Below are 13,614 nucleotides of genomic sequence, written 5' to 3' on the forward strand. Positions count from 1 at the left end.
CCCTTCTGTCTGTGTCACCCTGCAGGAGGAGGACAAACTCATAGCACCCTTCTGTCTGAGTTATGTTGTCAAATACAATCACAAAAGTACAAAAATATTTCATTAAATACATTTAATAAGACGTGCAGACAAACATTTCTATACACATCGCTCTGCCACCTCTCTTACATGGAATCACTGTGGCGGTAACAAATGGAATATTTTCTTATATGGTGTTTGTGTATGCAGCACATCGCCACAGTTGTGGAGCTCCTCATAATAGCACAGCAGGTACGCACACAAGCAGACCTGTAAACTCAACAGAAGGATGGTGGGAATTTCTTAAAATGGGGACAGCAGCGGTACAGACCCAGGAACCCAGCACAAGAATGGTGGGAAAAGGAGGTGTACAGACCTAGAAGTGGTGAGAACCTCTCTGCGTGCAGAGATCCCATCAATAGATTCCCCAATATATAAATGAAACTCTTCAGAGATCAGTTGTAAGCCCAGGTGTTGGGTGAAAGGCATCCAAATAGGAATCAAATCTGGATCCTACTTTGACCACTCAAATAAGTGGAGCAAAAATTCTGACATTGGTGATCAGAGAGGTTCTTTTATTGTATTGAAGAAAAGGAAAAATAAACTTTCCCGTGGTCCAACATGTTCACCAAACACTGGAGTATCAGTCCGAGGTTCTTCATTTTTACCCAGTAATCTGCAACATGCAAGTCCAGAGTTTCCACATTTCTGGCTTCTCACTCCTTCTAGGTCAGGAAACTTGTAGTGAAACGAGGGAAGGGATGAGGATGGCGGCCTCGGATCTGGGATCGTCTAAAATGATATCTATACAGCTCCAATGATATCTGGACATCCATATTCTGTAGATCAGACCGGTGTCGGAGGAAGAGTCCATGTACAAGGAAATGGACGCCGATAGTCATCTCTAGGCTGCTCGAGCAGAAAAGTATGGCAGATTGCGGATGAACAAGTCTAGTTTACTCTTGAAAAGTTCACTTTGTATGGGCTCGTTGAGAGAACAGAGGGAATTTTTCACCACGTATTCCACGTAAATCTGTACACAACGAAAAAGTGTTATCAGGCAGCTGCACTTTGGAATAGATCAGGCTGAATACTTACTTGACTCTTCCTATAGTAGTACAGCTCCTGACACTTCTGGGTGTGCCAGGTCAGAGGTAATTCTAGGTTTCACCTGAAGGTGGCCCTCTTGCAGAGCTAGCAGTGAAGCTCCTGAAACTTCTAGGTGTGGCATGTCAGTGGTATTTCTAGGTTTTACCTGAAGGTGGCTCACTTGCAGAGCTAGCGGTGCAGCTCCCGTCACTTCTGGGTGTGCCAGGTCAGTGGTAATTCTAGATTTTACCTGAAGGTGGCTCTCTTGATCAGCAATTGACTTTTAATGCCTTACAATGCATGGTTAGGTGTTCAAGTAACACATCACTACATTTCAGTGTCTGCATTTCTACTGTACTCCTGCGTCTGACTCTAGTTCTCTAGTGTGTTCCTGTCATTATGTTTACTAATTCTAGATTGGGCTTATGTGTGTTTGCTGCTCACCCTGACCTTAGACTTGTCTTTTGTAATGATATTGCCTGTCATATCTGCACCATCCTATACTCTATTCATGTGTGTCTGACGACTGCCACTGCTAGGAAAGTCCATTGCTCCTTGTGGGGTGATCGAGTGAAGATCTGCAGTTTGACTCATCTGTGGTGGAAGAGGCTTTGCACAGCTGTGACACTGGATTCTCCACGCAGCGTCCTAACCCTTCCTACATATCTGGTCAGCCCTTCTCTCTCAGAATATGGACCCATCTGTGACAAGCTGTGTTGGAACACTGGTCCAGAACACCAGCATGCAGGGGCCACAGGGCATCCAACCAAGCCACAGCGCCACCTTGTGCCTATTATTCTTTTTCTGATCCAAATGGGATCTGTTGCATAATGCCCACACTGGGCCTGGGCCAAAATTACAATAGTAGCCTTTTAGGATGATCTCGAAGGATTGAGGATAGGTGAGTAAAAGATTGAAAGATGACAGGTAAATATAATATAAAATACTACGCTCACTTAGAATAGAAAGCAGATTTCGGGTAAATTCTGGGGTAAGCAAACTGAGGTTCGCATTTTAGTACTCATTGGTAGAAACAAAGGCCAAGGTGTTTATTCTCTATAAAGTTCTCTCTGTTTACTGCAGATTCTGCCCACCACCCATAACTGCTGTGTTGTAAAACCCCATCACCCTTAATTTCCATTGCTCTCTGCCAGCTCTGGCCTTCCCAAGCCAGCGGAGTGCAATGTGCAGCACATCGCTCTGCTTTATAAATCTGCAGTATGTATTTTTGTGTTTTTTTGTCTAGATTAAAGGCACCGCATCTCTGCCTAGTAACCCCTTCACTCACATTTCTGTACTTCATAACCACTACATTAATTTAGCTGCTCTTACCGTGCTGTAGATCTGGTGCAGGACGTCCCGGGCATTGGCTACGCTCAGATCTGTGTTCATGACCATCTTTAGACCACTCGGTGTCTCGTAGTAGTGCAGCTTGTATTTGCTGGTCTGGAAGGCGAGGAAGCCGTCTTTCCTGTAGCCAAGCGGTTAAGGAAGAACATGCTATAGGTCTACCTGACAAGAAATGTCCTGTGCAGCTTCAGGAGTGTCACATGCTGAGAGTAAACCTGCAAACCACAGACCTGATTTTTCCTGACAGCTGAGACACCATATTGCTCTTCTCTTTGGCTCTCTGTTGGGGCCAGATGGGAATATAACGTAGACTATATAGTTGGGTTTTTCTTTTGGATAAAGCACTCTGACCTCTGCAGCACTGGGTCCCAGGTTGGAATCTCAGGGGACTAGGTTGGAAAACCAGGGCACTATCTAAATGGAATTTGCAGGTTCTCCCCGTGTTTATGTGGGTTTCCTCCAGGTACTGCGGTTTTCTTCCCACATTCCAAAAACATCGAGCTATGTTAATTGGTTTCCCCACCAAAATTGACCTTTGCCTGTAAAAATGACATATGACTATGGCAGGGACATTAGATTATGAACCCCTTTGAGGGACAGCTAGTGACATGACTATGGACTTTGTACAGCGCTGTGTAATATGTCAGTGCTATATAAATACAGTGTAATAATAATAAAGTAGGAAAATGTTGGAACTTCTGTCTAATTGTTATTACTGCCTGTATATTTATTCTGGAGATTTCCTCTCACTTACTGTCCATGAAGAGAACAATGTACAATATTTGGCCTCAACTCAAAGTCACTAAAGATTGATTTCTCTTTCAGTAGATGACCCTGATAGCAGTCAATCAGCAACAGTACAGGCCAGGCCAGAGGAAAGAAGATGTAAGCAGCTGGATGTGAGGATTGCAGTGGCCTGTGATTGTAAGATTCAGGAGGGCGAGAATCTTTGGCAGTGGAAGGTTGGGGGAGCTGAGACAAATGTACGTTATATGAAAGTATTGTTATCTTTTAATAATGTTGATCCCCTCTTACCTTACAAGTAGACAGCAATACTAAATTGTGCACAAAGGACCATCTGGAACCAAGGACCATCTTTCCTCCAGAGGTTGCTAGGGGTTCCATGAGCACAATTTGAGCCTCTCGGGTCAGTTTAGGTGACACCAATCTTTTTGGCTATCTGTAAGTGTGACATTCTTTACAATGAACAGCAATGTAAGAGGAATTGTTCTTACTGACCACCACACTAATGTACTGTGAGCTTTGGATATAGTAAATATAGCAGAGGTTCCCTTATGTTAAAAGGCAGAGAAAGGCTGTACTGGCAGCACATGGCTGTCCAATTTTTCAGTCCAGCAGATAAAACTACAGCAAAGATTTACTACAAGGATACATGTCCACCGGGCTCATTTTACTGACAAAGGAGCGGATGGAAAACAGCATGCCGTACATGAGCTTGAACTCCTAGAGGAAGAAACAAAGAGACATTAAAGAGGAGTCGATGCAGAGATGAGGGGAGAAGGACAGGACCAGAAGATGGGGAGGAGGTGATGAGAATGAAGAGAGAAAGAAAATACAAAAAGGGAAAGTAGGAGATAGAAAGGAAGGACAGACAGAGCACAACATCAGAGGTGGGAAAGGGTGCAGAGGTGGGCAACTGTGAAGCATCAGAAGCGGACAAGAGTGAAAAGTCAGACAAGGGCAGAGTGGTTGAGGCGTACAAGAACATTAGTGTGGACAAGCACCCAAGAGATGGACATGAGCGAGATGGGGGAGGCCGACAAGGGCGAGGCAGCTGAGGCAGAAATGAGCATTATAATGGACTGGCACGTGGCGGCAGAGGCGCACAAGAACAATATGGTGAAAAAGTGCAGGACAGCGAAGGTGGATCAGGGGCAAATGGCAAAGATGGACATAAGCGAGAGGGTGTACAGGTGCAAGACAGTGGAGGTGGACATGAGTGAGACGGCTGAAGTGGACCAGGGGCAAATGGCACAGACGGGCATAAGTGAGATGGTGAAGGTGGACAAGTGCAAGATGGCAAAGGCGGACAATGGTGAGGCCGCAGAAGCAGACAAGAGCATTATGGTGGACACTCCGCAGACAGCAGTAAAGGACCTGGACATAGGTGAGATGGCGAAGACAAGAATGAGACGGTGGAAGTGGATAAGGGGCAAATGGCAGAAATGAACATAAGTGAGGGGGTGTACAGGTGCGAGACAGTGAAGATGGACATGAGCGAGACAGCTGAGGTGGACCAGGGGCAGATGGCACAGACGGACATAAGTAAGATGGTGAAGGTGGACAAGTGCAAGATGGCAAAGGCGGACAATGGTGAGGCCGCAGAAGCAGACAAGAGCATTATGGTGGACACTCCAGAGACGGCAGTGGTGGGCCCGGACATAGGTGAGATGGTGAAGACAAAAACAAGATGGTGGAGGCAGACCAGGGGCACAATGGCAGAGAAGGACAAGATGGATGGACATTATGGAGGACAAGCACGAGACGGCAGAAGACAAGAGGATAGTGACGGTGGACGTGAGCGAGACAGCAGAGACAGAAGCTAGATGGTGAAGTGCAAGACGGCGGCAGAAGGCAAAGCAAGGAATACAGAAGGGAGGAGAGACAGAGAATGACTGAAGACAAAAGTGATAGTAGAGAGAGAGGGAGAAATATAAAACAAGAAGACAGAGAGTGGAAGGAGGACCAATAGGAGATGAGATGGAGGAGACACAGAACACAGAACACAGAAGAAAAGGTGAATAGGCAGAAGTGAAGGGGGAGGAGCAGAGGCAGACACAGGGAGATGCATAGTGGCCCCGGACCTTCCTCAGTCAGGGACCCCATAAGGGCCACAAGTCAGTTTTGCCCAGGAGAGGAGGAGGAGGGAGGGAGGGAGCACAATGCCGGTTTAGGAGGAGATATAGAAGAGACATAAAGTCACATTTATGGCCTCGCCTCGTCTTTGGATATGCCGGCCTGTTTGCGGCGGTTCCACTCGCTGTAGTGCAGACAGATTCCATTCCGGTCAAATATATAAAGGTTGTGGATGGTCATCTGGGTAAAATAAAAACAAAACAAAGCACTCAGTAAAACTACAATATCACGCTCTGCTTTTTACATGGCTCCTTGCTGGAAAGTTTCATCCAATCAGATGGCACCATGCCAGCGGCCATGTCTGGGGCCCCTTTAAATCTGTCATGGCCATCATTCTATATATAAGGAGCTTTTACTGGTTGTTGACAATATACAAGGAGGTATTTTGCATTGCTTGGTTACAGGTTCACTTTATAGGGATTCTATCTCTGCAGGATCACAACAACAATGACAACATGCAACACATAGTCTACTTAGTACAAAATAAAACCATTTTAGTAAATAAATCATGGAATATTAATACATAGTGTGAGCAGATAATATATATCGCCGGCGTCACGGAGAATATTAATGTTTGTTTTTTTTATGTGACAGCTCACCCTGCAGCCTCTCTCAGCTCTTCCGGAAACAAGACACTTCCGTCCTCCCACGTGACCGCGACACTTCCTGGGAACTAGCGGGGTGTTGCCAGTAGTAAATATGGCCACAAATGCGTAACTTTAAGGGAATCCTCTGAACTAAATTGAATTGGTAATATAAAAAAGCACAATGCTTGGGATGGTTTCTATCGCGCGCGCTGTTTGATTTTTTTTTTAATCTGCCATAAAGAGGAAGGGGAACGGATGGGATGTACAAAGATGGCGGCATACGTAGCGGCTTTGCGCCGGTTGCCATGGTGAAGTTGTTGGCGGTGGGCGGCGCAGGAGAAATTCGTCACACGGCGGCCCCACAGGCGGGTTTCAAAGTAAAGGAAACGTTACAGTGTCACCAAACAGAGAGGAGAGAACTGGGTGAGTGCTGGGGGGCAATAATATCATTGTATAATGTACTGGGGGGTCTAAAATTATCATTATATGTTATACTGGGGAGGGGTCTAATAATATCATTGTATAATGTACTGGGGGGTCTAATATTATCATTTTATGTTATATTGGGGGGGGTCTAATAATATCATTGTATAATGTACTGGGGGGCAATAATATCATTTTATAATGTACTGGGGGGGGTCTAATAATATTATAATATCATTATATATTATATAGCCAGGTGTGTGCTGGGGGGAGGGGTTCTTAGGTAGGGTAAGTGTAAGTTGGTTTGGGAGAGGGGGTCCTAAAGTGCAATGCCTTCCTTTACCACTAGATGGAGCCTTGCTTTTGCCTTCATTGGCCTCCCTGGTTAATATGATGTGGTACAGGTTCTCTTTATGTACTGGTAAAGACTCCATTGCTTGGTACTCTCAAGAAGATCCTCTGCTGATTTTGCCCTCAACTGATCCCAATTAAATTTCAGATAATCCATTGGTAGGTCGTTCCATAACCCTGTGTGTGATATTCTGCTCTTCTGATTGGTTATCTTGGATGGAGAGTGATTGGGAATCTGATCACGTTTGATCCAACAGGTCTTGTGTTTTGAAGGTGCGTTCCTATTTAGAAGATTTCCAACCTCCACTGGTGTGCTAATGGACTCTTCCAAGGAGGTAGCGTGGCCGAGCGGTCTAAGGCGCTGGATTAAGGCTCCAGTCTCTTCGGGGGCGTGGGTTCGAATCCCACCGCTGCCAACTGGATGTTTTTGCGATCCCATAGGCCACTATACAGTCACATGATCTAGACTTCTTCCTTCTCTACTAAAGAAAAAGCATTTTCACATCAGTCCATGGTAGGGGTTTTCAGACTTCTTGGGTGGGTACTGCGTTTTGGGAAAACAAGAAGTAGGGACAAATCTTTCTACTGGAGCCTTGGATATTATCCCAAACTATTTTGGCTTGACAGATGCTTTAAAATGGAAGGTCTGCTTAAACAGTCCTTTTCCCGATCAGTGGATAGTTCTGTAACACTGCCCTCATGTATGGTATTCTGCCCTTCTGAACTTTTTTCTTGTAGAGAAAGTGATCAGTTTTAAAGTGTTTTTGTTTTGAGGTAACATCCTTAGCCATTTCTAACCTTTCCTGGTGTCCCAGTGGCCTCCTTCATAGAGGTAGCGTGGCCGAGCGGTCTAAGGCGCTGGATTTAGGCTCCAGTCTCTCTGGAGGCGTGGGTTCGAATCCCACCGCTGCCAAGTTTTTACATTACCATGGACTTACATAGAGCCATGGCAAGCATACAGGAGTTATAGTCTTCCCCCTACTGAAAAAGCATTTTCATCTCCATCTTGTATTGTTTTGCATATTTCCTGTCCGGGTACACCATGTTGGGAGAACAGGCAGGCAGTCAGGACAAATCTTTCCATTGGAGTTTGGGAAATTATCCAAAACTATTTGGCTCCACAGAAGCTTTAAAATAGACTTTCTATGTAAATTGAAGAATTCTTATACTCTCTGGGGCCACCTTACAAAAAGATACAAAGTGATCAGTTTTTGGTTTTGTTGACCTCTGCTGGTGTCCCGAGAAATTCATGATAAGGAGGTAGCGTGGCCGAGCGGTCTAAGGCGCTGGATTAAGGCTCCAGTCTCTTCGGGGGCGTGGGTTCGAATCCCACCGCTGCCAAGTAGTTGTTTTTGCATTCCCATGGCCTGCTCTGCAGCCAACAGAAGTTCTAGTCTTCCCCCCACTGTCCTAAAAACACATTTTCAAAGCCATGTTGTAAAGTTCCATGGACTACCTGCCTGGTTACACCATGTTGGTAGAATCTTTATTTTGCATTACCATACAGCCACAGCCCGCTCTACATTCCCCAAGACTCTAGCTAGAAAGAGGAAGATATCACATTTAGCAATGTGGAAGATGAAATGGGGTAAGTGTAATACTAATTTCTTAGGTGATTTGTTGTTGGGGCATATAGCAGGTAAGGTCCACCATAACCACTACATGGAGCTTTACATTTGCCTTCACTTCTCCCATCATCAGTCCCACTGCTGCCAACTGGAGGTTTTTGCATTCCAATAAACTTCTATAGAGACACATTATCCAAAACTTTTTGGCTCGACAGAAGCTTTAAAATAGACTTTCTACGTAAATTGAAGAATGCTTATACTCTCTGGGCCCCCTCACAAAATGTTACAAAGTGGTCAGGTTTTGGTTTTCTAGACTAGTGTTCTAGACTTCCCCGGCTCTTCTAAAAAAAGCATTTTCATATCAGTCCATGTGTATTGCATTAGTTACTTGGAATGAAAGTGATCAGTTTCCTCATCAAAGTTTGTTGTAAGTGTGTTTCCTCATCAAAGTTTGATAAAATGTGTTTAGAAGGAATATTCCTATTGTGAAGTTTTCTGACCTCTGTTGGTGTCCCCATAGACTCCTTTAAGAAGGTAGCGTGGCCGAGCGGTCTAAGGCGCTGGATTAAGGCTCCAGTCTCTTCGGGGGCGTGGGTTCGAATCCCACCGCTGCCAAATATTTTTGCTCTTGGCCTTCAATTAGCATTCTCAAAACCATTTCATGCATTTTCATGTCAGTCTGCTTCCATGTTGTGTAGTTCTGTGAACTTCCTATCTGGTTACACAATGTTAGGAAAACAGGAAGTAAAGGTAAATCTTTGTACTGGAGCCTGGGATAGTATCCAAAACTATTTTGGCTTGACAGACGCTTTAAAACAAACCTACAAAAATGAAAGATGTGTAAACTCTCTAGGCCTCCCCACCAAAAGATAGAAAGTGATCAGTTTCCGTATCTGTTTCCATTTGAAGGAAAATTCATAGAGATTCCACACGCCTGCTGTAGTCCTAGTGGCCACTTTCCATCAGGTAGCGTGGCCGAGCGGTCTAAGGCGCTGGATTAAGGCTCCAGTCTCTTCGGGGGCGTGGGTTCGAATCCCACCGCTGCCATCAATCTTTTTCTTTATTAGGTTCTCATTATACAAACCATAACAGACCTTCTACTAAAATTAAAGAGGTGTGTGCCCCCTCCTCAAAAAATAAAGTCATCCAAACTGAAAAGCTTATTGAAAAGCTTCCTAACCTCTGCTGGTGTCCATTGAGGAGGAAGCGTGGAGAGAAACCAATTCAACTAAACGAAGAAGCAAGAGATTTTTGAGGTTTTAATGTCTTCTAGTAAATCACTTGAATAAATTAACTTTTTTAGGAGCTGGATTAACAAAAAAATTACTCAACCAACGTTCTGAAGACAGTCACATCCTCTGTTGCAGCCATTCTCAACTGGGGTTCTGTGACACCCAAGGGTTCCTCCAAAGGTAATTCGGGGTTTCCTAAACTTTGGCTGATCTTCCTCCCTGCATAGATCTGGGGCCAATACCACTTGGTAGAACCACCTGTGTGACTCGAATATTGTTTTTTGTTGTCCCTTATTGACTGATTTTAGCAGAGGTTTCCCAAGGCCTAAAAATAATTATAAGGGTTCTCCAGGGGTAAAATATTGGGGAATGTTGGTCAATCATTGCTAATAAAAAAGAAAGTTTTAGGCACTGCACACAGAAAAGAGGTTGGAAATCTTTTGCTGTAATAAAAGCTTCGACAACATCCTTCTGGGAACAGCAAATATTGTCTTTTCTTATACAACAGACACACCTAGGTGTCCACTGCTATTCCCCTTGAAGTGGCTTGTAGTCAAAGAAGGAAAATAGAAAACAAAGGCACTGCTGAGATTCGAACTCAGGATCTCCTGTTTACTAGACAGGCGCTTTAACCAACTAAGCCACAGCGCCACTTGTGGATAGGAATGATCACTGCATCATGTTAACATGGGCAATATGGGGCATTTAAAGAGGAAGTAAACTGAAAAACACAAAAAATACAATTACCTTTAATCCCGCAGAGCAGTCAATCAGTCCGGATGTCTCTTCCATCAGATCCCACGGCGTCCTAGAACCCGTCTCGGTGCCGCATGCCGCCATCTTTGCTTCTTCTTACGGATTCTTCTTTCTATGTCACCCGACCCAAGTGCGAGATTGGGTGACATACGTAGGAAAAAAACTTGATCCAATCTTGATGCCGATCTCTGCGCATGCAAGGGGTCTGCAATTTTTTTTCCCCTTTTCACAAAAAAGGCTCTTTCTGCACATGCCTGAGGTGCTAGGACAAGAGCCCAGAACCCAGAAGGAGCACCCAAAAGCCTCTCGGGAGGCTTTGTGCTCCCATTCATTTTTTTTAGGAGAATTGGGGGGGGGGCTGTTAATCCCAATGTTGAATGAAAGCCATTATTCTCTACTGTATTCGACATGACATGGATACGTTTTGCTTTAGATATACATTTAAAGGAGAATATCTGATGGGTCTGTAACTATTTTTTTATGTACTGGGCTATATACATTTTTCATAATTGAAGCCAGCAGGGGTCGCTCTAGACTTTTCTACTGTTTAGCTGTAAAGTAAATCGATGATCTGATATCATTAACATGCAGGCAGCCAAAGTTTTTTTTTTCAGTACAAATCAATTCTTTGGATAGTATTTTGAATACTTGACAAAAGCAAATGATCAATTTATATATCAATGTATATAATGTATGTATTATGTATGTATGTATGATGTATTTAATATGCTTCAAATAAAGTTTTGATTATGGTAAGCATTGAATCTAATACATTTTTTTTTCTTTTCTCCTCAGCTCTAGCCCTTTGTTTTTCATGGCTCTCCCTCATGCCTTCTCATTTCAAGACGCTTCTCTTCTCAGTGGTATAGAGCCTCTTCCTTTGTCCTCTCCTCCATCTCCTCATCATTCCATTCCCAACCTCTCCTCATCTCCACCGGCCCATTTCTCTCCTTCCTCTGTCCGACGTGCAGCTTCATCCGAAGTCACCGCTAAGCTCTACACATCCCTCAGACGCAGCCGAGAGCTTGATGAAATGGAAAGGGACGTGGAAGCCAAACTCCCAACCTTAGGAGAGCAGAAGCAGGTTGAAGGTTCTTCCATGACCTCCGAGGTGGATGAGCTTGCCGATGAAATGTCCCGCAGGCTGCAGGAAGGTGTGGAGGCTTCTGGACGAAAGGTAAGACCTCAGGGGGATAGGACAGGAAGTGATCATGTCAGGGTAGCAAGGTATCATACCCACCTCCCCTATGGTCTTGTCTATTACCTTCTCTTAGCATTTGCCAGTCTATATAGCATTTACCACTTCTGGTTTTGTCAGATTCCTCTTCCCTGACACTCGCTGTTATGCCTTCCTCTGATATGAAACCTGCTGATTCCTGTACTTACATAGGTGTCATGGGAAGGCACCACAGTGTGTAGCTGGGAACACTTCACATCTGACACTACTGGAAGCTTCAAAGAGAATGACAAAAACTGCAGATTTGGAATGGAGTGATGGTAAAAGATGGGCCTGTGGGTCAAGTGAGTATAAGAACTCTTCCCATCATGGGCACTAGTGTTCAATTTTAAGCTGGGTGGGAAGAAATTTTAGTTGTTTGGAACCCCCTGTATTGTGACCCAACTCTTCAGTACAGTGCTCAACCCAGAAATTTTTTTCAGCTGGGTGGGAAGAAATTGTAGGCGAGTGGCAGCACCTGTATTGTGACCAAACGCTTCAGTAACCACCCAAAAACAGCTGGGTGGGTGCTAAAAAGTGCCGGGTGGTGCGCCCAGCTAAAAGGGCCTGGGGAGAACCCTGCAGTAATCACCCAAAAACAGCCGGGTGGTTACTAATAAGTGCCGAGTGGTTTCCGAGTTTTCTATTGCTTTTACTTCTGCCTGTTTTCTCACATGGGGAGATCTTCCAGATGCTGGTGATAAAGGAAGCAAGGCAAAATCTTTCCAATAATAACCCAAATAGCACCGGTCTCAGGTGTGCCCATTGTATCCCAAATGAAAAAGAATTTTGCATTGTCCAAGCTCAGGTCTTTGATATTGTGGCCTTGGTGGATCTAAGCTCCAGCACATCCATTTATTAGTCCAGTGTCTTTTCTGGCCTTTAGGCTCCCACATTGGGTAGCTGAATGATAGGGATTGGTCCAATCAGAGTCAGATCTCCAGTGTGAAGGGTTCGGGGACCCCATAGGGACAGATGTTTGTCACATAGATATCAATAGGTAAAGTGGATGATGGAACCCACCATTATGGATGAATTGATAGGTCCTATCATGATGGGTGAACATGTATGGTGTTTTTCACTCCTGAGACCCAGGATGACATGACAGACATGAGACGGTGCACAGAGCTACTATAAGTTAAACAAGCGGTAACCAGAACATGCAAAGATGTTTTTAATTTAAAAAGTAAATTAAGACATGGTATATGTTTGTTAGGGTGGTGCACTGCTTTAAATGCTGATCTATTTGTTTTTGCAGGAAGCATCTTCCTACATCTCCCAGATGGAGTCCCTGAGGTTTCACCTGAAAAACATGCTGACCCTGGGTAACCCAATGACAGTGCATGGTAAGTGGAGAATATGCAGGGTATGTGGCAGGGTACAGAAGCTGGAAGTACTGGAATTTTCCATTTATCATGTCTCTCTTCAAAGGTGATGTTCCTGATACAGCTTTGGAGCAACACAGCGACAGCACGAGCACCCTGCTGAGGTATGTTATGCTTCTCTGTATAGTGGTCAGAAAGGGTCACTACCCTACCCCTTGGTAGCAGAATCCTATGAGATGCACCTGTAAGGTCCTTATTACATCTTTATTTTATTCTCTCCTCATCTCCCTATTAAAAAGAATATTACATTTTTAAAGTGACTCTAAATCCATCAGACACCTCTATGCATGTTCCATTGCAAGGCGCACAGAAGTTCATTAATCCCTGGTTCACACAGGCAGCTCAGCTTCTTCACATTTCAGCGGCGCGATCAGGCAGGTAAGACAGGTTATTGCAGAAGGGGACATCTCCTGCCTCTTTCTGCAATACACACCCGCCTAATCCATTATTTTGGCTTTAGTTCCACTTTAAATAAATCTTTTGTTTTCATTATATACTTCGACACAATTATAGAAATCACAAGGTCTTTGTGCTTCTCTGTAATGCAGCCAAATCATTGCTGCTTCTCTGTAACTGCAGCCCTCCCGATAGCCCCTGAGGGAAACACTAGGCTGGCCATTAGGAGGAGTTTTGCAAGTATTAAAATGCCCTCAAGCGCAACAGTCAGTTTGGAGGACAGGGTATTCATATGCAGAATGCTATTCCATGCAGACTTCCCCCCTGGGTAACATTTATATGTAATGCTAAACTTCTATGACCGAA

The 13,614-nt window shown here is 44.4% G+C and overlaps 2 protein-coding genes and 6 non-coding genes across 8 annotated transcripts in view; 6 read left to right on the forward strand and 2 right to left on the reverse strand.

The window, feature by feature from the left end:
- Positions 1-97: 97 nt before the first annotated feature.
- Positions 98-6,062, reverse strand: TRAPPC1 (trafficking protein particle complex subunit 1). Its single transcript, XM_072399360.1, has 5 exons — positions 5,934-6,062; positions 5,416-5,514; positions 3,851-3,921; positions 2,440-2,578; positions 98-1,051 (listed from the first exon to the last, which is right to left on the reverse strand). Exons 2-5 carry the CDS (start codon positions 5,512-5,514, stop codon positions 923-925), a joined length of 438 nt encoding a protein of 145 aa, XP_072255461.1. The 5' UTR covers positions 5,934-6,062; the 3' UTR covers positions 98-922.
- Positions 6,063-6,279: 217 nt separating this feature from the next.
- The window catches only part of CNTROB (centrobin, centriole duplication and spindle assembly protein), a 28,838-nt gene continuing 21,503 nt past the window's right edge, over positions 6,280-13,614 (forward strand). The window contains exons 1-4 of the mRNA XM_072399361.1: positions 6,280-6,344; positions 11,047-11,428; positions 12,726-12,813; positions 12,899-12,956. Coding sequence (XP_072255462.1) covers positions 11,066-11,428; positions 12,726-12,813; positions 12,899-12,956 — 509 coding nt within the window. The 5' untranslated portion in view covers positions 6,280-6,344; positions 11,047-11,065. The remainder of the gene's footprint in view (positions 6,345-11,046; positions 11,429-12,725; positions 12,814-12,898; positions 12,957-13,614) is intronic.
- On the forward strand, positions 7,030-7,111 carry TRNAL-AAG (transfer RNA leucine (anticodon AAG)). Its single transcript has one exon. It is a non-coding gene; the product is annotated as a tRNA-Leu (tRNA).
- On the forward strand, positions 7,527-7,608 carry TRNAL-UAG (transfer RNA leucine (anticodon UAG)). The gene has a single exon. It is a non-coding gene; the product is annotated as a tRNA-Leu (tRNA).
- TRNAL-AAG (transfer RNA leucine (anticodon AAG)) lies at positions 7,955-8,036 on the forward strand. Its single transcript has one exon. It is a non-coding gene; the product is annotated as a tRNA-Leu (tRNA).
- TRNAL-AAG (transfer RNA leucine (anticodon AAG)) lies at positions 8,797-8,878 on the forward strand. Its single transcript has one exon. It is a non-coding gene; the product is annotated as a tRNA-Leu (tRNA).
- On the forward strand, positions 9,229-9,310 carry TRNAL-AAG (transfer RNA leucine (anticodon AAG)). Its single transcript has one exon. It is a non-coding gene; the product is annotated as a tRNA-Leu (tRNA).
- On the reverse strand, positions 10,073-10,146 carry TRNAT-AGU (transfer RNA threonine (anticodon AGU)). Its single transcript has one exon. It is a non-coding gene; the product is annotated as a tRNA-Thr (tRNA).

The sequence above is a fragment of the Pyxicephalus adspersus genome, chromosome 2, assembly GCF_032062135.1.
Source record: "Pyxicephalus adspersus chromosome 2, UCB_Pads_2.0, whole genome shotgun sequence".
Classification (NCBI taxonomy): Eukaryota; Metazoa; Chordata; class Amphibia; order Anura; family Pyxicephalidae; genus Pyxicephalus; species Pyxicephalus adspersus.